We start from the raw sequence: 24,677 nt of genomic DNA, 5'->3' as shown, positions 1-24,677 counted from the left end.
ATTTTTATGAAGAAATCACCAGTAAATTCTTTAGAATTCAAGTAAATTCTTTAGAATTCAAGTAAATTCTTTAGAATTCATGTGATGAAAGAATTTTGGATTGGGGTGACCCTCCATATGAAGTCTGTATCCCTGTCTTTACCTGTTGTTTGAGTTTCTCCTCGTCATCATTAATGACCTCCTTCAGCTGTTTGATTTCTGTATCTGTCTGTTGGAATGTTTCTCCAGCTTCTGTCAGCATAGCGTTTAATTCCCTTATTTCTGTCTCCTACAAATAGATTTAAAGAACTTTCTTAGCTCAGACTGTCATATACCTGCCTACTTTACAAAATTATCAATTTACTAATCTAAGTAAAATTGAGAAAGGAAATGGGGAATGTGTCAAAGAGACAACAACCTGACCATAGAGCAGACAACAACCCAAGGCCACCAATGGGTCTGTTTTGCTTTAATACATGTTCAGCATTGCCTGTTATGTAAATCAAGTTCAACATTTTGTCTGAAGAAATATGATTTCACAGAACAAAATTAAAAGCATCAATTTAGAATTGAAATATATTACTTCTAAAACTCGAATATTTTCTTTATAAGTAATATCTATAAACGGTTAAGATACCATGTTTTATCAGCCTAATTACCTGTTCTTTAATCTGATCTTTAGCCTGTTGTAACTGTTGTGACAAGGTTTCCAACAAACAGGTATCTCCTAAATCAATATCACTCTTTCTCTGTAAAATAGGCAACATTCTTAATATCTATGTTCAAAACAACAAGTGTATCAATAAATTGTCACAACCACAATAATATGGAGGAAAACAAGTGACCAATCAAAAGATCACAATGTTCTATCTTTATACAAAGGTAATCTAAAACAGTTACATTGGATTCCTTATTATTGGTTGGTAAAGGTGAACCATGAATTCAAATGTTCAATGAATTACAAATTATCTATAGGCTTTGTATGCACAGATTGGCATAACCATGAAATAAAAAATTCCCCTTCCTCCACAAAAATAAAAGAATCCAGTTTTATTTTCAGTCTGCAATATCGACACACTAGGATAAAGGCTGGTACTCTCTTAATACTTAAAATAATATGTCTACTATTTCCATGTATTTTTGGGTTGTCATTTCAATAATATTTAACACCACATTTCTTTTTAATTCACAACTCAAATAAATGTAACAAGAATGTGTCCATCATATTACATGGATGCCCCACTCACACTATCATGTTCTAAGTTAAGTGGACAGTGAAAATTAGAAAGATCATATCATAGGAATCTTGTGTAATAAGCTTCAAGTTGATTCGACTTCAACTTCATCATAATTTTTCTGGACCAAAAGCTTTAATCTGAAGCAGGAAAGATAAACGGACGAACGGACTGAAAAACATCCAAACAGTTAACCAACCAAGCATGTAGCTTGATACCAAATTTCGGGAAGCTCTGATTATTAGTTCCCACTAAAATGCCACCATAATCTTACAAAGAGAAAGAAACATGGATATAACCAGTATACCTATATCCTTTAGAGCAGAGATTTAATGATTACCTTTTCTACAGTATTAGTTACAAGTTCATCCATTTTGTTGTTCACTTTCTTCACCTGGTCCTTGGCTTCTTCCTATAAGTAAACAACACAAATTCATTAAATAAGTAGTACAAGCTGCAGTGGACAAATTTACATTGTTACAATATATTTAAGGAGATATAAGGTCACATATGTGGTCTTCTCAATCTTAAAATACAATTGATGCTTTGTTGGCAGTTTAACACAGTGTCAGCACATATTAGTTATACTGCAGCAAAAGACATTCTTTTCAAAGGAGTGAATAAATGTGAAGTATAAAAAAAATATGTGTTAATGTGATTTTATTTAAAACTGAATGTTAAATGTCCATTTTGGTCAAATAAACATGTATCATTTACAGCAGGTTTCTCACTAAAAAAATATACATGTACTGCTTTGATCAAACGCTTTTCAAGGTGGTACCCAACACTTTCACTAAAATTAATTTGGCTCGTTTAATTTTCATAAAAATTTGTCAAAATATTTTTTTTTTTGAACCAACCGTTTTGTCTGAAAAATTACACTGGTTATATAGCAGTTTGACAAACACCAATTTTGATCATTGAGAAGCTTACTATTCCTTTTAGCCAACTTTACAGAGTTATCTCCCTGTAGTGTTAGGTACAACCTTAAATATGATTTGTGCTTGCCATTAGATCATACCTTATCTTTCTGTGTCTGTTCAAGAACTTGTTCCGTATCAGCCAGTTTAAACTGTAGAGACGTATTCTTAGCAATATAATTCTCCTGCTCCTTGATGTACTTGTTCAGTTGTGATTTTGTGGTTTCAAGCTCTTTTTTCAATTCTTTAAGTTCTTCATCCCTTTCCTGTAAATAGTTTATTATCTCTTTAGCTTAATTCACCAATACAAAAAATTTAAGCCGATTTCAATGAGTGTGTAGGCAAAGGTAATATCTTTTATGCGCTTGCTTGCTAGCTGAACCCTGAAGTCATTGTAAGGTAAGATAGCCTCCTTAACCCTTTCGCCGATGAGTCCCGGTTTACCGGGATTCACACTTCAGACTGCTGACGACGAGTCCCGTTTTACCGGGATCGGAATACATCTTTTATATTTCCCGCTCAAACAGTGCAAACATGAGTTATCTTTCTTTGATGAATAACCCGGATGAAAGTGTAAACATGACGCTTCAGTTTGTTGAAAACCGTGTCAAAATCAGAGGAAATTTACGGAATTTACGAGAATTTGAAATGAGGGAACAATTTTTTAGAAAGAATATGGAAGAATTGAAGCCAAACTAGTATACTTTTTTGACATAAATTGTCGTTTTATGTTCAAAACACTTGGAATGGACATCGTTCAGTGATGAATTTGTACAGCCTCATAATTTTTTTCAAAATTTTGCCATTTTGGGTTAAAAAAATTACGATTTGGGGTCAATAAGCAGAATTTTGAGAATTTCACTGAAATAATGCCGAAAAATTGAAAATTTGAATATTTTATGAGGAAAAAATTATCAAAACATAAAAAAACCTGTGAACTTGGTGTTAGTGAATGAAATAAATAAACAAATAACTACAAACAAGTTTTTATTGACATTTATTATGAAGATCTCCCACTTGAGTAAAAGTAGCCAGGGAAGCCATCGTCTCAGAGTAGCTTCTGTCTGGGCAGCAATCGGTGAAAGGGTTAAGAGTAGACTAGTCAGACAGATAACCAATGTATCTGTATGTAAGAATAGGCTACTTTAAAGAAGGGGTAGTATACCTTACCTAACAATGACTTCACAGTTCAGCTAGCAAGCAAGCTAACTAAAGATATTACCTTTAGCTACACACTCATTGAAATCAGCTGTAAATCAATCTAATCAGTGGTATTAATGCTGAAATAATCACTTCAAAATATAATTCAATCATGCTGCCAAAATATTTTACTAGGATTAGGCATGTTAGACATAGTATTTCCTCACTGTCATTGTAAAGTATAATATATTTCTAAATGAATTTCACAGTTAAATATAGTTTATTTGTTTTTATGGAAATAAATTACTTCATTGATGTACATCTTATGCAATTCACAAACAAAACTGTTCTTTAAAATGAACAATGCTAGGTCAAACAAGTGAAACTGCCAGCTACTGCTCACTGATGATACCCCCGCCGCAAGTGGATAATATTAATTGTGTAAAAATATGCATGTGTTCGGTAAATAGGAAGTTGTCGAGTAATGAATCTGAAAACGCATCACACGGTATAGCTGACTTATATTAACCCTTAAACCAAATTTCAGAAATCCTTGTATTGTAGTTCCTGAGAAAAATGTGACGAAATATTTTCAACTTGGCTATCATGTGTAAAATCAAACAAGTGTTCGGTAAACAGGAAGTTGTTGAGTGATGAATCTGAAAACGCATCACAAGGTATAGCTGACTTATATCAAGCCTGAAACCAAATTTCAGAAATCCTGGTAGTGTAGTTCCTGAGAAAAATGTGATGAAAAATATTCATGGGACGGATGGACTGACTGACAGACAGACGGACTGATGGAAGGACAGACAGAGGTAAAACAGTATACCCCCCTTTTAACAAAGCGGGGGTATAAAAAGGTGTTTCCTTGCATATTTTTTCCCATTCCCTTCAAGGTAAATGTTGGAATATTGGACTTTTTATCTCCAAGAGGAATAATAAAAAGACAAACTGATAATTTTCCTTGACCTTCCATTTGGGTTCAATACTTGACTACAAACCTGAACTTTGACCTTCTCTTGATGTAGCAACATACTTGACACCCATTCATCATCCTCATCTTCCATGACCTCTTGTCTTTGTCGTTTCCGGGGATTTATTGTGTTTGTTAAAATCTTTATTCGCTTCTCCATCATCTCTTCGGCTAAAATTTCCCGTTCCCTTATCTGTTCTCTGAAACAATCAATTAAAAATTATTCTAAACCATTAACAATTAATTCCAAGTTATACAATATTTTACACGATAAGTCTGATAACAAATCTATTTTCAAAGGTAGATGGTGTTATCAATTTTCTAATGTGATATAATTTAATATGACTGTGGTGTATCATGCATAACCTAGTTAATCCCATGTTAACGAAAGGCATCAAATCGGCTGTTTAAATATACATAGCCACATCTAGTTACAGTGATGACTATAAATTAAATGCATCTTGCAGAGAGAGTGTATGGCAGATTTTCAAAAGTTGACAGATCTGTTTAACCAAACTGTGACTTTAAAACATAAACTTAGTAATAGAGACTGGCGTTCATCAGATTAGTTTGATGAAGACAACCTCCCCAATATTCCACTTCAGCCACTATAAACATTACTTACTCATAATCGTTTTCTATTTTAACAATCTGTTCCATCATTTCTTTACACACTTCATCTCTGATGTCTCGTTCCATCAACAGTTTAGCATGTTTTTCAACTTTTAGTTTCTCTCGCAAACTATCGATGATTCGTACAAGTTCCTATAAAAATAAAAAAGTTTCACAATTTTTTTCCATAAAGGGAGGACAAAAGAGTTTATATATGATTTATGACATGCTGACAATAATAAATTAATAAAAAAAAAAATGGTTTTATTGTAAAACAAGAATGTGTCCAAAGTACACGGATACCCCATTTGCACTATCATTTTCCATGTTCAATGGACCGTGAAATAGGGTAAAAAGTCTAATTTGGCATTAAAATTAGAAAGATTATACCATAGGGAACATGTGTACTAAGTTTCAAGTTGATTGGACTTCAAATTCATCAAAAACAACTTGACCAAAAACTTAAACCTGAATCTGGCACTTCCATTTTCCATGTTCAGTGGAACGTGAAATTTGGGTCAAAAGTCTAATTTGGCTTTAAAATTAGAAAGATAATATCATAAGGAACATATGTACTAAATTTCAAGTTGATTGGACAACAGCTTCATCAAAAACTACCTTGACCAGAAACTTTAACCTGAGGCGGGACAGACGAACAAACACACAGACCAGAAAACATAATGCCCCTCTACTATCGTAGGTGGGGCATAAAAACAAAACTTGTTTGATCATTATAAGACTAATTTAGGTTTTGGTGGTTTAACAAGCTCTTTGGAAATGCTTATTGGAATGCTGTACTTAAAATTGAACTTCATTTGTCTTAATGTCTTTTAAAATGAAAAAGTTTTAGCTATAGACTCATAATATTAGCCAGACCCAAAATTCCTTATATTTCATTGATTTTCAAAACAGTGAAAAATTTTTGTCATCCAATTAACATTAAAGTGTAACAAAAGGCCATTCTATTCACGATTAAAATACAATCTCAATTTAAAATAATGATCCTTACAGCTGATTCCGAATCATCCATAGAATCTGAGTCCATATCTTCATCAAAATCATCCTCAGGTAATGGAATCTGCTGTCCACGTTTCAGGGCAGAGTTCATCAGTGACATGTCAGCTGCACCTGAAAATATAATAGCTCTTCATTTAAAAAAAATCTATGTGACCAATGAAATTTACAAAAAAAAAGAAATATGTTACTTTTATTCTTTTATTAAATAAACCATGGTGTCTTGAAATAAAATTATCTTGAAAGCATTGGGATTTATTTGAAAGCACACCCGCTCTCATTTTAAAGTGTCACTTTTTACCAGCTCTTATCAAGTCATACAACTTTATAAAAAAGAAAGCTTTACCCCTCTTTTAAGTATTCTATAAAGCGGAATTAGGAGTGATTAAAAATGTCACATAAAATTAATGCAGGCTCACATAAAGATTGCTTCCAAATTTCAGGAAGTCCAGATTTGTAATAAATGGGATTATAATTTCAAAGGAGAGATTATACAGAGGAAAAGCCATTTACCTCTCAACTTCAGGAGGGGTATAATTATAAACGAAGTCATTTAAATTATTGACTAAAATCATCCATATTAAAGCAGCATACATGTGTGATTTAAGCATGTCAGCAAGTTAAACAGGAAAAGTTGAATTACTAGGGATGATTACTGTCCAAGACTGTTATTTGGTTATATATGTAATATCAGAATTAAATTCTGTAAACTACGTAAACCTGTGTTCCTGGTTTATAATGAAACACACCTGGTGTAGCCCATGGAATTGATGGTCTGGGGACTTTAGGAGGGGGTGCAGATTTCAGTCTCTTCTTTGGTGGTGGCTCTGGTTTCTGAACTACCACAACCTACAATCAAACAATGACGACATTAGTATTCATTTGACAATATATATATGGTATTATAATCCTACATTTATCTAATTCTGAGGAGGACTATGTAATTCAACCCTCACAAGTCAATTGGCCTTCTAGGCTGAATATAACTTTAATAAAGTTAATTTAATTTTAATCTTTAAATGATTTTTCATAGATGTGTGTTTTGGTTATATGTGTTGTTAAGTTGCTTTCTTGTTGATCTGTATCCAAATCTTCTTTCAAATCCATTCGTCTTTTACGCAAATGTATCAAAAATAATCCATTGCTGTGTTTTTAGTGTGATTTTTGGAAAGGTGATGCATAAACAACTGGTGTTACTATATTGTCAATGCAATTTTATTGTAAGAAGATAATGGTTTGCAATTTATCCAAGTGTTATCAACAACCACAAACCAATGGTTAAGTATAGCCCTACCTGTTTTGCTACAGCAGAAAATTTGAAGACATGTAGAGTTTCATCAAACATACTGGCACATTGGTTTACATTGACAATCATGGCAGCTTTTCCTCTACCCGAGAAAAAATTCTGGAACAATCTTGTCAACTTGCTGTCCCTGAATGGTATCAGCTGGGTTTTATCTCTACAAATAAAGAGTTAAATTTATTTCTAAAATTCAAGTTAATAGTTGGTTATATCATATTCAAAGCTTAACCACAGCACCATTAAATTGAGAATGTAAATGGGGAATGTGTCAAAGAGACAACAACCCGACCAAAGAGTAAATCAAAGAACTGAAAGCTGTCAGGAAAAATGACGCCAGTCTCTAATATTGGAATATTTTTTATGCAAGTCTTGATTTTCACATACCGTAATTAGTTTAACAATGCATGCAATGCAACATGTCTCGTAAGCATATAATTGATATTCGTATATATGTGTGTGTGAAGTGAAGATGACAACTGGCTGGTTTTTTTAAAGACAAATCGGCACCCGGTATAGTGAAATCGGCACCTGGTTAAATCGACACCTGATATATTCAATTCGTCACCCATGTTAAATATATATTTTTAACAGTATTTTAAGCAAAAAGAGTAAAAATAAGAAAGGGGTTGCCAGATTTGTTTTCAATATTTAAGCAAAAAGAGTTAAATACCTAATAAGGAAGGGATTGTCCAAAAATATTTACTTTCACATTTTTGGGGGTTCATGTACATTTTGTATATATTAATTTTTCTCAACTAAATGTGTATGTTCCGGACCGTAAGAGTATTTGGACCGTACATGTACAGTCTGGACCATATGCGTACTTTTTCAAAATACTCATACGGTCGAACTGTACGCGTACGGTCTGATTAATATCGTTAAGAAGTTGCTCAAGTTTATAAGTTACAAATGCATGTAAAGTTCATGTACAGATCAACATAACTTAACTCTCAAATTAATATGGAAAAGTTCCAATTGTAATTGGAATAAAAACTTTATTTTTTAACTAATACAAAAATTCACACTTATTAAATCTGTTAATATCTTGTATTTAGCATGTCGATCAGTAATACATTAATTGAATTATGATCATAGAAATTTACGATATCGGAAATTAACATGATGTGGGACGACAATTTTAAAATATTAGAAACTTTACAAAATAATGCAAATGCAAAGGAACATGAATGAACTGCAAACATGTAAATGTAAAAAATATACCATTATTGTGGTAGTAAGTGTCACCTTGGGCAAGAGTACCAAAATAGGATTCAGATATACAATTAAACAAATATTTAATTTCAATTGTTCAATTTATCCATCTAAAAGTAATTGTAATGAACACAATTTATAAAACTAAAAATAATGATTGTGATAAATGGTTAGCTCGTACTGGACCATATGCGTCTACTCATACGGTCCGACCGTACGCGTATGGTGGGACTGTACGATTATACTTATACAGTCCGGACCGTACACGTACGGTCCAAATACTCATATGGTCTGGAACATGTATTTTTAATTATATATATGAGGTATATTTAGGAATTAACGGTATTGGATATTTTGTTATGCATTTTTTAACCAGTTGAGCATTTTACAGGAGTGTTGGCTTAACTCTTTATCTACCACTGACGGATATATACGCGGTTATTAACACCGTTTAGTTCGTAGTGACTGATAAATCCGCTTGCCAGTTCACCTGTGTATTCGCAGTGACTGATCTATCCGCTGTAAACAATGCATGTGCAGTCGTGTTGACGGATATTCCCCTAAAATATACCACTGTTAAAACTCTTTAGATTGGACAATACCTAAGGGGAATCCCGAAATGAACCAATCAAATTCGGTTTTACAAATGAATAAACTTTCAACTCGTATATTCCTTTCCATTGAAAGGTAATATGTTTACATTAAAATACATTGTTTTTAACACGTGTTTTTGTTTGCGAAATGCGATTGAAACAATGGCCGTTAAATGGGCTTCATTCTTCGAATCGGAGGAAGAAGATGAAGAGTTTGAGGGTTTTAAGCAGTCTGATACAGACGAAAGAAAGTGAAGTTAAAAGTATCGGCAGTTAATCGGAAATAGTAAGCGAGGAACCGGAGTTGGATAACGACATTTGGACAAATAATTTGTTTTTCAACATATTTTATTGACTTAATTAGTGTACATAATTCGATCAAAATCAGAAATATAAAAATTCAAACAATTGTGAATTAAATGCATTTTTTTATTTTTAATTTCTATACTGTAATTGCTTAATAATTTCATATTTAATTGCACCGCCGTAAAAATTATCACACTGCAAAATATCTCTGGTAGTTAACCTACAAATCAGCTGCAGTAGCTAACTAATAAGCTGTGTGTAGTAGTGATGGCGGAACGTAAACAAACCACTTGCCGCGAATATTGAACTTGTTCTCTTATTTCTTGCTAATTGTACTATATAGTCCGCATCCCCACTGGAAGGTCCAATTTTGGAGAATAAAAGCGCGGACTATACAAGCCTTCCTATGAACAGGTCAACATTTTTGTTGTAAATACAATAAAGTATGTAAACTGGTTCCCTTCCGACTACAACACTTTGTTTGAGTGTAGCGGAATACAAGCAGATACCAGTTAGTTTGTAAAATAGTAAATATGAAACCGAGTGCGGTAGGCGGAGGCAATAATCGACTTCCTGTTGTTCTGGTCAATGGTATTGGAACAATGCCGCTGACACATTATTTTCCAAAAACAACCATACACATATAGATTTTAATGAAACAGCCCAAATCCTTTGGTTTCAATTTTAGCACTATTTTTTTTCTAATGTGTGTGGTTCTAATTACTCTTAATTGAATCTAGAGATAATGTCTATGAGTAGTGATCATAAAGTTTTGTATGTGTGGTTTTAAAACGTGTCTTTCTGAATTACAACCAATGTCAAAGTTTATTCATACAACTGAGATACCACATGCACCTTTACTAAAGATTAAATGTTATCATAATTATATTGCTCCCATGCAAGTGACAAGAATCTCATCATTTTTTTTGTATTTTGTATTTTGTATTTTTGTATTTAATCAAAACTAAAAAAACAATGGAACTTTAAAACATGCCTTTCAAATACAAGACACATTTATTCCTGGTGTTGTTTTTTTGTTTTTTGTTGATGTTATTCTTGCACTTATCAAAAGTTCTCAAAACTATATCAACATCAATTTATGGTATAGAGTAAAATGAAGATGTACACATCTGTACTTACTTGTGATGTTGATTATTCCTGAGTGCTTCAATACATCTTCCTAGCGTCATCAATGAGGTATTTATATTACCCGCCTCCTTCAGTCGCTCACCTTTACTCTGGGTTTTAGAATGTCGTTCTGATCCAGCCAGATCACATAGAGACAACCTGCACAAATACCAATATAGATTTCCTTAGTCACAAGTATCAATACTAACTGTCTAAGTCACAAGTATATTAACATTCTAAGTCACAAATATCAAAAATATTATGGTATCTGATGCTTATCAAAATAAAAAGTCCTCAGCCCCAAGCTGAACCTCACATGGTTTAACTCAGGGGGCCGGTTTTATCTACATGCTGACCAGAGACAGCTATCTGTGAGCAAGGATAAAATCATCATTGGACTTTTGACACAGTAATTATTCAAACAATAGAGCTTCAAACATTGACTTGGTTAACAGTATTGAAAAAGGCTAGACATGCTAGAAACAATTGTTGTTAGATCCTTGATATCAATAGCAGAATACAAATTTAACATTTTTTTCCCCCATGAAATCCTGGTAAAATGCCATCTAAATGAATGATATTATTTGGTATAAATGTTGTTCATCTTTAAATTTCCATTTGTATGTGAACATGTACTAAAAAAATAGCTATTGAGATAGCTACCAATAGTCTGTAGATTTTTTTTTTAATGGGACAGAAAAATAAAGCTTTAGGAAACAAGAATGTGTCCTCAGTACACGAATGCCCCACTCGCACTATCATTTTCTATGTTCAGTGGACCGTGAAATTGGGGTAAAATCTCTAATTTGGCATTAAAATTAGAAAGATCATATCAAAGGGAACAAGTGTACCAAGTTTGAAGTGGATTGGACTTCAACTTCATCAAAAACTACCTCGACCAAAAACTTTAACCTGAAGCGGGACAGACGGACGAACGGACGCACAGACCAGAAAACATAATGCCCCTCTACTATCGTAGGTGGGGCATAAAAACAGTCACAAGTCTTTCCATTCTGTAAACAAAGCTAGTATGATTGTTGTAGTACATATAAGGGGATCATAAAATTTAGACACACAAGAATAAGTCCTCAGCCCCAAGCTGAACCTCACATGGTTTAACTCAGGGGGCCGGTTTTATCTACATGCTGACCAGAGACAGCTATCTGTGAGCAAGGATAAAATCATCATTGGACATTTGTCATAGTAATTCTTAATTCAATAGAGGGTTAAATAACATCCAGCGTAACTAAATTAGTGCCAATTAGGTTTTATTTCTGAGGAATATAGTAGCATTGATGTCATTTTCATATTTTCTACCTTAATTTTCAAGCAGTGTTCAGCATCTTGTGTTGTTAAATTTTCATTAGTTCTCCCTCCTATATTTTTTTATAATAAGTCATTAATTTTGCTATGAAATTACATTTATATTTTAATAAATTCTGACCTAAATCAAAATATGAAGTCTTCAAAAAGGATTATTTATCATGACTTCCAACTTGAACAGATCTCAAAAGTACATTGAATTGTTTTCATTTTGGCCTATAACAACATAGAGAACAGAATCATATCTTTAATATGAATATGTTTAAGTACTTACATGCTGACCCGTGCATGATTTGGATTTCCTTTGTCAACTACACGTAAAATCTTGATGTTAAAAATACAATGACTGAAATATATATAAATCAAATTATATAAACAATTCATAAAATGTTTACAATACCCAGCAATATAACTGAACCTCTTTAATTTCTGTGTCATTTTGGTCTCTTGTGGAGAGTTGTCTCATTGGCAATCATTCCACATCTTCTTTTTTTATACTTACATGAAAGTACGCTATAAATATCTAAATACTATCAAAGTTGTCTCTTGCATTATTCAAAGCACTATAAATAATATAAGTGTAATAACACAAACATATAATTTTGGTTATTGATTGCAGTGTGAAGGACAAACAGGATTGATAAAAACAATGTCTTGAATATTGATTTTGATAACTGTAAAGCTATATACATGATACATAACTTTTCTTTGCACTCATGTTGTGCTAATGTATATTTCTTTCTCATGAAATATTGGTAATATTGAAATAAAGACAGTAACATTTGAATTTTATCATATGTGATTGTATTCGTGTGTACTGCAATGTTCACCAAAACAGCTAATCCTGCCAAAAAAATCAAAATTCTTGTGGTTTTCCTTTTATTTCAAGTGTCAGAAGGAAAACTGCTATAGTATAAATGTCATCAAGAGATGCTCTCATATTTTCAAATTGCACTGTGAAAATCATGTTTTACATCAATAACTCTTATAATGTGCATCACTATGTAAGTGAAGTATGTGAGACAATAATTTCTTACAGCTTGTTAAAGGATATTTGCAAAATACAGAGTCCAGAAAATAAAATGTCTCCGTCTTATGTGGGTGGTTGTATTTGACATAATAAAATCCAAAGAGTGTGTTGATCTAATTGTTACAAACCTTCTAGATGACTGATGATTAAGTTTGGTGACAGCTGTACGTAGATTTTTCTGTCCCACAGTCAGTAAGTTATAAGCTTCATCAGCTGATGTTACATGGATCTCTTTTAAACCTTAAACAGTATTAATTACTAGTAGTGAATTACATGATTTATGTTTACAAAATAAAATGAAAATGTTTATATAGGTTTACACTTTATAAGATTGGTTCATTTACAAATGTAATTGACTTACACTTTGGTCTTCTTCGAAAACAGGTATATATATTGTTTTTTTGTTTGTTAAAATAATCATTTGAGCTCATCTGTCATTGCCTGTTGTTAGTTTTATGTAAACATTAAAATTGATTGATTGATGTTTGCTTAAAGTCCAGTGGCTGACCAGTCAATGTCACACTGTGAGAATATAATGTTTAAAATTTCTCTCTTCTTACCTCTTATATAAGGACTACCATTTCTATCATCACTCAGTCGTAGAACAGGTCGTCGTGTGGTTTTCTTCTTTGGTATTGGTTCCAACAAATCAAATATCTGTTCATTATAAATTTCAGCAAAACTGACCCAAACAGAGAATTTCATAAGACCCTGGTCTTCTACATTGACAGCTGCCTCCTCACGAACACGGTTCTCCAGGTCAGAAAATACTTCATCCAATGAATCTACAAAACAACATTGTTATTTAATGAACACATTTACAAAGAATTGTTCAGTTGGGAAAATATATATCTACTAGTTATTTTAAAACAGTAAACTACATTTTAAAGATGCCTTTACTCAAAATTCATGGGCTAAAATATACTTCTTTGAGCGTGAATGAAACATAAACAGTGTCATTGTTAATAGTGTTTTTTTTTCAGTACACTGGTCAGAGAATGAATATTGCTAAAGATCAGTTGGTTGATAAGGGAAAATGGTCATGTTTAAGGCTTATTAGGAAAAGAAATAAAATTAAAAATGTATGTGACTGTTTCTTTATAAATGAACAAGTATTTACTACTAGTGTGTAGGATCCATTATCATAGATAATTTAGCTGATCTGTAAAAATAACATCTTCATGCCTTATATATGATGTACATATGTAGTATGATGCTAGATTAAAACTGAAGTGGAAAGGTAACACCCAGCCACCGAAAGCGTTATTTTATCAAGCCCAGGTGGTCATGGTCTAGCGCACCGGTTACAGTGCAGGCAATTTGGTGTCACTATATCTCAGTAGCATGGGTTCGAATCCCAGAGAGGGAAGAACAAAAAATTTGCAAAAGCAAATTTACAGATCTAACATTGTTGGGTTGATGTTTAGGCGAGTTGTATATATACATATATATATACCTTTAGATACTCTACCAGCAGGACCATATGACGCATTAGAACTTTCTGAACATGTAGTAGTATTATTTATTATTGACAGGTCTGAGGCATCATCACCAAGAAGGCTCATCACATCAGGTTCCTGTAAAATAAAGTGACATTTCAAGATTAAAAAAACTTTAATAAGACACATCATCTAGAGCCAACATTCAATATTTACAACTTAAAGAAAACGGACCCCAAAATCTAACTTAAGTATTTTACACACATTTTAACAACATCATTATTTATTAGGCACCTGTCAACATATACTAGTAAGCATGTCTTATCATGGAAGAGAGCAAGGATGTTTGAGGAGCATGGAAATATGTATGGAATCCAGCTTACATGTTTTACCCCGCCACATTATGTATGTATGTGCCTGTCCCTAGTCAGGAGCCTGTATTTCAGTGGTTGTCGTTTGTTGATGTGTTACATATTTGTTATTCATTCATTTTTTTTTACATAAATAAGGCCGTTAATTTTCTTGTTTGAATTGTTTTACATTGTCATTTTAGGGCCTTTTATAGCTGACTATGCGGTATGGGCTTTGCTCATTGTTGAAGGCCGTACAGTGACCTATAGTTGTCATTTTTGGTATCTTGTAGAGAGTTGTCTCATTGGCAATCCTACCACATCTTCTATTTTTATATATAACATTAGTGTCCAAGCCATTGTATTCTAAACATTTTCACGGTAACTCTTTTATTTATTTATGAAGAAGCTTGGATGATACAGGGTGCAAATGCCTCACTTTATATTCAATAGAGTTAGTATAAGTTTTAAATCATGCTAGTTAATTCATTCCACTCTATTTAGAATGCATCTGATCCAATTTATTCTCTGCTTACTGCTAAAGTAAATGTCATTGTTTCAAATGTTTACAGCTTTTACATTAATGCTAGCAAGACAAATCTTTGTTTGGCTTGCTTGCTTTGTTTGTATCAATGTTTGCTCAAGCATGGCAATTAAGATAGGCGGGGCTTCAGCTTGTATACATCATACTTAAATTTTATTGGACGTTATGTTTGAGGTTAAGGACACCTAATCACATGACAAATAGTCTCACATGTTTCCTCACCTGTAAAAATACAATAATTTGTCAATGAAAGAAAAATATAAACTTTTTTCTTGTATGAGGCTGAGAAACTGGCCTTCAGCATTGACCTAATATTGTTTTTTTTTATAACATATCAATCTATTAGTTCAGTCAGTTATTTCCATGTCTGCCCTTCCATTATGTAACTCAAGAAAATATTCAAAAAAATGGGAAACAATTGTATCGAGAGGAAATTGAGTGTACATTTTTTATGTTAGGGTGTGTTTGAGATGAATATTTTGTCTTGAAAACGTACAAAGCAAGAGTATTTGATACATCATCTCGCTTCAGATTGTATCATTTTAATATAGCAAAGCTACAGGTTGACTTTATAACATAAAAAAAAATCACAGTACTAAAAGATGAAATATAGGGGTGAAGTGAAATACCTATCCAATGGATCACAAAATCAGAGTAGGTGTGTTCGAATAGCTATTTTACTAAAAGTGCTTGACGACAGTCTTTAAGTTGGATATTTGAAGAAAAAAAAATTGTCTTCCATTTCTACGATTGTGAAAATAAACTGGCGTAATGGGGAGATTATTTCGACGAAGTAAAATCCTGTCTGTATTGTATATTTACAGGTAAGGAAACATTTGAGAATATGAGTCATGGGATGTTTTAAAAATTAGTGTCCTTAACCTCAAACATAACGTCCAATAAACTTTAATTATGATGTATACAAGCTGAAGCCCCGCCTATCTTAATTGCCATGCTTGAGCAAACACTGATACAAACAAAGCAAGCAAGCCAAACAAAGATTTGTCTTGCTAGCATTAATGTAAAAGCTGTAAAGGATTTTGTGAAATATATTTGACTGCATTATTATTAGATTTTGGTTTAAGCACAATTTTCCAATGACTGTTTGGATAGACTTTGAAATATTTGTAACTGAAAGTAAATCATTGTGAATTGATACAGAACTTTGTCAAAAAAGTATAATGTTAAATTGTTGAAAATTGAAGAGAAAAGAGGCCAGAATTATCAAATTTATGAGGCCTACATAGTTCCTTTAACATGTTTAGCATTTATGACTTCCAAACATACATCAAATGTAACCATCTTCAATGTCCTCTCCTTTATTTTAACTTCTTGTGCTGCTTGCTCAGCTGACAGTCTAGTTACATCCATAAACATCTTAGGCTTCAGGTTATTATTAGGCCACTGTTTACCATTTATACTGTTAAACAACACATCTAGAGCTCGAGGTAAAATTCCTGCATCTTTAGGTTTTCCTGAAATGTAAATTGCTAGTTAGATTGGAAGGCCCAGACACACAACAATCATTACATTCACTATATATATCAAACTTTGAGAGCCTGGAAAAAAATGTTTAGTGATCTGTAGTTTAGTTTGGGATCACTTAAAAAAACACACACTAAAACAGAATTGTCTAGTGGGAATTTACACCTTCCCATTTTTCAACAAATGAGCCAGATCGTATCCCTAAAGCTTCAAGTGTGCACATTGTGCATCTTTTGTTGTTTCTGTTGAAATATGTATGTATATACATGATTTCATTATTCATGTTATCTAAACTAAAGTTTGTTATTTGTATATAAAATATTGTGGAATAAATCCTTGCTGATTTCATGTCAACAACGTTAACATAACCTTGACATTGACTGATGAATGGCCTTGACCAGTTCATATTATTTTTTTCTTTGAGCAAAAAAGCATTTTTTTGTAAACACTATTTTATTAAATTATACTTAAACAATGAAACCCTATAATCATGATAATGAAGGCAGATTGATAATAACAAAGAATGCATAATTTTTCTGTCAGGTAAAAAAAATATTTTGTTTTCATCTTTTCCACTTGATTTTTCAACTTATAATACTGCTTATCATGCTTATCATGCTTATGGTCCCAGAAGTACATATATAATTTTTTTTAAATAATACATGTAATAAGGCTATCAAACTTATTATTCCTGAAAAAATTCTGGATATGTCATGTTTTTGATGAAAATTTGGATGTTCCTGGAGCCAAAAGTTGTAGCGGGTTAAGAAAGATTTACAAATTGTGATAAATAACTCTTAGTGAAACAATCATTTGTATAAGAAGTGAATATATGCTGCTTTCATTAGTTTATTAAAATAAATGGGATGATTATTTAGTTTATTTCTTTTATATTGTTTTTATCTTACAGCTACAGTGAAACTAGAGGCTCTAAAGAGCCTGTGTCGCTCACCTTGGTCTATGTGAATATTAAACAAAGGAAGAAGATGGATTCATGACAAAATTGTGTTTTGGTGATGATAATGTGTTTGTACATCTTACTTTACTGAACATTCTTGCTGCTTACAATTATCTCTATCTATAATGAACTAAATTGACTATAAAGGACAATAACTCCTTAGGGGGTCAATTGACCATTTCAGTCATGTTGACTTATTTGTAAATCTTACTTTGCTGTACATTATTGCTGTTTAAAGTTTATCTCTATCTATAATAATATTCAAGATAATAACCCAAAACAGTAAAATTTCCTTAAAATTACCAATTTAGGGGCAGCAACCCAACAACGGGTTGTCTGATTCATCCGAAATTTCAGGGCAGATAGATTTTGACCTGATAAACAATTCAACCCAATGTCAGATTTGCTCTAAATGCTTTGGTTTTTGAGTTATAAGCCAAAAACTGCATTTTACCCCTATGTTTTATTTTTAGCTATGGCAGCCATCTTGGTTGGATGGCCAGGTCACCGGACACATTTTTTAAACTAGATACCCCAAAGATGATTGTGGCCAAGTTTGGATTAATTTGGCCCAGTAGTTTCAGAGAAGAAGATTTTTGTAAAAGATTACTAAGATTTACGGAAAAATGGTTAAAAATTTACTATAAAAGGCAATAACTCCTAAAGGGGTCAACTGACCATTTCGGTCAAGTTCACTTATTTGTAAATCTTACTTTGCTGAACATTATTGCTGTTTACAGTTAATCTCTATCTATAATAATATTCAAGATAATAACCAAAAACAGTAAAATTTTCTTAAAATTACCAATTTAGGGGCAGCAACCCAACAACGTGTTGTTGGATTCATCTGAAAATTTGAAGACAGATAGATCTTGACCTGATTAACAATTTTACCCATTGTCAGATTTGCTCTAAATGCTTTGGTTTTTGAGTTATAAGCCAAAAACTGCATTTTACCCCTATGTTCTATTTTTAGCCATGGCGGCCATCTTGGTTGGTTGGCCGGGTCACGCCACACATTTTTTTAAACATGTTACCCCTATGATGATTGTGGCCAAGTTTAGTTTAATTTGGCCCAGTAGTTTCAGAGAAGAAGATTTTTGTAAAAGATTACTAAGATTTACGAAAAAATGGTTAAAAATTGACTATAAAGGGCAATAACTCCTAAAGGGGTCAACTGACCATTTTGGTCATGCTGACTTATTTGTAAATCTTACTTTGCTGAACATTATTGCTGTTTACAGTTTATCTCTATCTATAATAATATTCAAGATAATAACCAAAAACAGCAAAATTTCCTTAAAATTACCAATTCAGGGGCAGCAACCCAACAAAAGGTTGTCCAATTCATCTGAAAATTTCAGGACAGATAGATCTTGACCTGATAAACACTTTTACCGCATGTCAGATTTGCTCTAAATGCTTTGGTTTTTGAGTTATAAGCCAAAAACTGCATTTTACCCCTATGTTCTATTTTTAGCCATGGCGGCCATCTTGGTTGGTTTGCCGGGTCACGCCACACATTTTTTAAACTAGATATCCCAAAGATGATTATGGCCAAGTTTGGATTAATTTGTCCCAGTAGTTTCAGAGGAGAAGATTTTTGTAAAAGATTACTAAGATTTACGAAAAATGGTTTAAAATTGACTATAAAGGTCAATAACTCCTAAAGGGGTCAACTAACCATTTTGGTCATGTTGACTTATTTGTAAATCTTATTTTGCTGAACATTATTGCTGTTTACAGTTTATCTCTATCTATAATAATATTCAAGATAATAGCCAAAAACAGCAAAAATTCCCAAAAATTACCAGTTCAGGGGCAGCAACCCAATAACGGGTTGTCGCATTCATTTGAAAATTTGAGGGCAGATAGATCTTGACCTGATAAACAATTTTACCCCATGTCAGATTTGCTCTAAATGCTTTGGTTTTTGAGTTATAAGCCAAAAACTGCATTTTACCCCTATGTTCTATTTTTAGCCATGGCGGCCATCTTGGTTGGTTGGCCGGGTCACGCCACACATTTTTTAAACTAGATACCCCAATGATGATTGTAACCAAGTTTGGTTTAATTTGGCCCAGTAGTTTCAGAGGAGAAGATTTTTGTAAAAGTTAACGACGACGGACGACAGACGCCGGACGCCAAGTGATGGGAAAAGCTCACTTGGCCCTTCGGGCCAGGTGAGCTAAAAATGTGCTTTACATGTGGTTTGGTATATTTAATTATTCCTGACATAATATAAAGATTATGTATTCAAACACATAGTTACCTTGAATAGTGTATGTTTTGCCAGAACTTGTTACACCATAAGTAAACACTAAACAATTCTGTCCATCAATGAAGTCCTTAACAAGACCAAGCATTGTCTCATTAAAAAAGTCTTTCTGGGTTGTTACCGAATCAAATATTCGGGAAAATTTAAACTTATGAGTAGTTTTTCCTAGACCATGTGTACAGTTTTTAAATGTATGGGATTCCTTTGGTGCATGTGTGGCTACTGTGTTCTCATCTTCAATTGTAAGACATTTCTGAAAAATAAAGATACACATATATATAATGAACTTCGTTTATAATGTACTCGTTTATATGTATGCATGTTTCAAAGTAGTTAACATAACAAATTGACAAAGGATATCTTAGTTAGTTTTGACAAGGTAACAAAACCAATACCTTATGATGTAAATGATGGTACATACGTAAATTTGTGTATTGTTATTACAAGACTGTATTCAGCACAGGAATCTTTAGAAAAATGCAATTTAAAATATTACAGTCGGAACTTTTCATGCTTAATTAATTCATTGAGGATACAACTTGCTTTAATTGATTATATAAAACTTTATCTAAATAAGGTCTTTATAAAACATCTGTATATATATATATATATATATATAGCAAGGATTTATTCCACAATATTTTATATATAAATAACAAAGGTGTGAGTTCGAATCCCGCTGAGGGACGGACAAAAATTTGTCAGTATAAAATTTAACTCTAACACTGTTTGGTGTAATTTTCAGACTTATATATATACTAAATGTACACTGTCACATAATCCAATTTGCGTCAAAGTGTTTTAGAGTTTGTCTGATTGGAAAAGAAATTTCTACTATATTTTCAACCAAAAAATCCGAAATCTCTGTGTGACTGAATGACTCTGTCTAACATTTTGACATTTAGGGATGCCAAGAAACGTGAGTAAAACCCAGTTTGATCCCTTGTACAGATTTTATTTACTTTGTGTATTCTACTGAACAGTATACCTGGTCTTCCTTGCTATCTACTTCTTCTTCTGAGAAAGGTCTTATCCTGAGATAACATTTCATGTGTTCTGAGATCTCCACAGGTGTATTAGTATTCTCCTCGTCAAACAATATCCTCTTCTTAGGATTCCTGAAGGAGATATCATCGTCCTGAGTAGTGTCTCCAAACACAACATCTGAATGCAATCTTGTCCTTCCTGCCATTGTTTATGTATCTTCTTACTGAAAAATAAATCATCCTGTTGATTCTCGTCAGGTTATCTCAATATTTACATAATGTTAATGTAGAAATTTAGTGTAACTTTTGAATTCAAATTCCATAGTTTTTTCTGTAACCACAATAAAAATACACAGAATGCAAACAATTGAAATGTAAAAGTAATGGGAGTTTTCAAATTAATGAAATATCTATGTATGAAAAATCTTTCTGGTTATCGGTTAATTGTGATAAATATAACGGGTTGGGATCGCTCCCTCAAACGAGGAAATCACCCCAAAATGAAGGGACTATCACTTTTAAGAGGGACTGAATCAAGTGATAAAAAAAATATTTGTTATTGACAAGGATGATGGTGTCTTCGCTGCATTTTAGAATACTGAATGATGGCAATTTTGTTATGAGAATACTCATGTCTTAACCAGTCTTAATTAGTTAGATACTCTAAAATATATCAAAATTATCTCCCCTTGACCACTGATCCTTTTTTCATGCATTTGAATTTCAATTATTATTTTATGTTTCTTTAATCACTCTGTAATGTTTATGTCATGTTGTAATTAATGTTATGCTCTTAATGGGCCCTTTAATTTGGAAAATAAAAATATTGTATTGTATTGTATTAACCATTCTATTAGATTCTTATATTTTTTTATATTCATATTTTACTTTTCTTTATTTTCTGATGTTAATAATAAAAAAAAAGGTTTTCACATTTTGGTTTGTTTTCCTTTTTATCAATTTCTCTATCATATTGACTTTTATTTTTTTATATTTCATTCTCCTTTCATATTGCCATCACTAGTCAGAGATTGGAGCCGTTGGACGTCAGAGTAATCTTGGACTAGTCCATCACTGAAACATCTTTTATTCGTTAAAATATGATAAGGCCAAAAAAAATATATGTCTGTTTAAGGTTACATCAAAATAAATAGGGTAGGTAGGTCGGTATTTCCATTTTATTTTTTGAGCCATGATTTTGAGTTGTGCGGTCCGTCTTGCTGTGGTCCGAGTTGTCCATGGTCCGAGTTTAACGATATTTTTAATGATTGGATTATTTCCCTTTGTTATTGATTGGGAAAATGTTTATTTCATCACACGAGTCGCGAATTTCCTTAAAACAGCTATTGTATTCATGATTATGAACATTGGGATGTATCAGGCAACACTTTCTTCACTTTTAACACGAGTTCAGTTTATTTTTCACTTTTAAACTATGGAAATAAAATGGCTTAGGGTCGGTTGGGTAACCGTAAACAGACATATTTTTTTGGGCCTAAATCATTCCTCCATACATGTTTACTACGCATGGGCGGACTTGGCGGACTTACCGGACAATCACACTTCTGTGAAAAACGCTGGTGACCCATTTATCTGATTGATTTTCTAATCATTTCAGATGTATCTTAGCAGAAAAAAGATAATACGCAACATTGACTTTTCAGTGAAAAGATTTAAACAAAATTTAATGCATTTTTTTTTAATTAATATAAGAAATATACAGGAGCCTAAGGTGGGCAGAGTTACCAAAAATAAATGATTGCAAGCTGTATTTGAAAGTTCAACACTACGTACAAAGAATTTTACTCAGTAGATTTTATGTGGAATAATATCGTCTCGTATTGTGTTTTCGACTGTCTGACGTTTTTGACCTAATTCTACTTTCAAGTCCTGTATGCTGCACATGCCTGCATGACGTCATATTCGGCTGCTATACTTAGTAACAATAGCAAATGATACCACGTGTGGTGAAGATTTTTCAAATAAAGTTATATTAAGTATTTACGTTTTTTTATTTGATATCACATTTTTGTACCCTTTTCACTAATACTAGTTTTACCTTCCAAAAGAATCGGTCTAAAATAAACGAATTGTCTAAACTTAAGGCAGAGGTCTTTTTGCATGCAAAGTGAACTTCAAGATCATTAAGTCACATGACTGTCAGGTGGTTAGTTGTAATACTTTGAGTTAATTTGAATATGGAAATACGCATGCTCCTTACAGCTTGTTACCGAAAAATAAACTATCAGTTAAATTTTATTTACAGAAAAAACAGTGGTCAGTGGAAATTACAGACAATACTCACCAACCTCACTTCACAATGGATTAACCAAAGTATTTAACAAAAACATGAATGTATACAAGACCATACAAGGCTTCAAAAGTGCCTCATTCTGAAATGTGTACAACTTGTCCAAAAAAGACATCAAAATAATATTTTATATCTTATAGTTGTATATTTAACCATCTAATTCTTTAAGTCATAAGTTTGATCGTCTCTAACACTTTGATATAAAGTTTGGTATCTAATTTATAACCAATTCTGGATTTGTACGACATGTCGTTTCCGACTTTTGTCCCGTTTTTTAGGTAGGTCGAAAACACAAGACGCTTGTTTTTGTCAACAAAGGTGCCATCGATCTAATGAACTCAAATGCAAAAATAAATTAAAGATCGAAATATATCTCCGATACAATTATTTTATGCACAAGTATACTAGTGACTCTCAAAATATTAGGTATGTCTATGTTCAAACATATAGGGAAATTCGGAAAAATATGTTAGTGGGTCGAAAATACAATACACGAGGATAGGAAGCATAATATAAAAGCTGACACAGGAACCAGAACCGAAACAAGTCAGCAAATAACTGAAGATCTGGGCATAGTGGAGTGATCCAGCACTCAGTTACAGACTATGTAAGATTAATAAACTGCTTTCACTCAGACTCAGTCCTAAAGATTTGGTTCCACCAGAAGTGAACAGATTTCTAAACAGATTGTTTACTGATACGAGAAATCAATATCAATTGGATATAGGGTATCTAAATTTCTAAATAGACGGCATCAAAAGCAAGTAAGTACTATTGTAGAATTTTTAAATTTTGTTTCCCAGTGCCAGTGGCAGTGATATCAAACGTATCGCCTATCGGACACGTTTCTCTTGTGTTTACAACGACGTCACATGTTCAAACATATTTTTTAAACACTCTCTTACTTCTGAGGCAAGTGTCTTAACATGATCATTTCAGGGTGTTCTTAATTATTAAATTTTCTGTATTATTTACCATTCTTTATCTTCTTCGATGTTCCTATAGCCCGCTTGTTTTAAAATAACCAATCAGAAACTAGCTTTCAAAAAAGTCTTTCAAGGGAAGCAACTCTAGATTATTGCAATTTCGGACCATATTTGTTTCGTACCGTAACTTTCTTCACTAAACTCCCGTTCTGACGCAAAATCATTCTTTGGTGAAATCTGTATTGAATAAAGTAAACTTTTGCTTTTTCTCAACAAAAATTTTCACAATTGACATAATAAAAAAAATAGTTTTATAAATTACTGTAACAGTGTAGTCAGTGTACTAGCTAGTTATATATATATATACATACCCGTAGCCAGGGGGGGGGGGGGTTCGAGGGGTTCGGACGACCCCCCCCCCCCCCCCCCCCCTTGAAAACTAATAAGCACTGTTAAAGTCGATGTTCTGTTCGAATTGTGACTGTTAAAGTCGAGTTTGTGAGTCAAACGAACCCCCCTTTGTATCCTAGTATTCTATCAATGCAAATTGGACAAACTTAATTTATTGTTTTATACGATCTCGTTTAATTTCCAACCAGAAGATCGATTTATTTACTCATAATTTAAAT

General features: G+C 32.7%; 1 protein-coding gene across 5 annotated transcripts in view; it reads right to left on the bottom strand.

The window, feature by feature from the left end:
* Positions 1–24,191, bottom strand: part of LOC139500028 (kinesin-like protein KIF20B) — a 55,031-nt gene extending 30,840 nt beyond the window's left edge. For all 5 annotated transcript variants that reach the window (XM_071288724.1, XM_071288725.1, XM_071288726.1 and 2 more), the window contains exons 1-18: positions 24,098–24,191; positions 20,814–21,035; positions 19,820–20,078; positions 16,392–16,579; positions 14,228–14,348; positions 13,332–13,556; positions 12,900–13,011; positions 12,016–12,087; positions 10,431–10,577; positions 7,171–7,336; positions 6,626–6,725; positions 5,872–5,990; positions 4,876–5,015; positions 4,279–4,450; positions 2,236–2,400; positions 1,555–1,626; positions 639–728; positions 143–268 (exon numbers count right to left, since the gene is read on the bottom strand). In XM_071288724.1, coding sequence (XP_071144825.1) covers positions 143–268; positions 639–728; positions 1,555–1,626; positions 2,236–2,400; positions 4,279–4,450; positions 4,876–5,015; positions 5,872–5,990; positions 6,626–6,725; positions 7,171–7,336; positions 10,431–10,577; positions 12,016–12,087; positions 12,900–13,011; positions 13,332–13,556; positions 14,228–14,348; positions 16,392–16,579; positions 19,820–20,078; positions 20,814–21,017 — 2,478 coding nt within the window. In that variant the 5' untranslated portion in view covers positions 21,018–21,035; positions 24,098–24,191. The remainder of the gene's footprint in view (positions 1–142; positions 269–638; positions 729–1,554; positions 1,627–2,235; positions 2,401–4,278; positions 4,451–4,875; positions 5,016–5,871; positions 5,991–6,625; positions 6,726–7,170; positions 7,337–10,430; positions 10,578–12,015; positions 12,088–12,899; positions 13,012–13,331; positions 13,557–14,227; positions 14,349–16,391; positions 16,580–19,819; positions 20,079–20,813; positions 21,036–24,097) is intronic.
* Positions 24,192–24,677: the final 486 nt, after the last annotated feature.

This window comes from Mytilus edulis, chromosome 13 (assembly GCF_963676685.1).
Source record: "Mytilus edulis chromosome 13, xbMytEdul2.2, whole genome shotgun sequence".
Classification (NCBI taxonomy): Eukaryota; Metazoa; Mollusca; class Bivalvia; order Mytilida; family Mytilidae; genus Mytilus; species Mytilus edulis.
The sequence above is the reverse complement of the archived record's forward strand: the minus strand, read 5'-3'. Positions and strand labels throughout refer to the sequence as shown.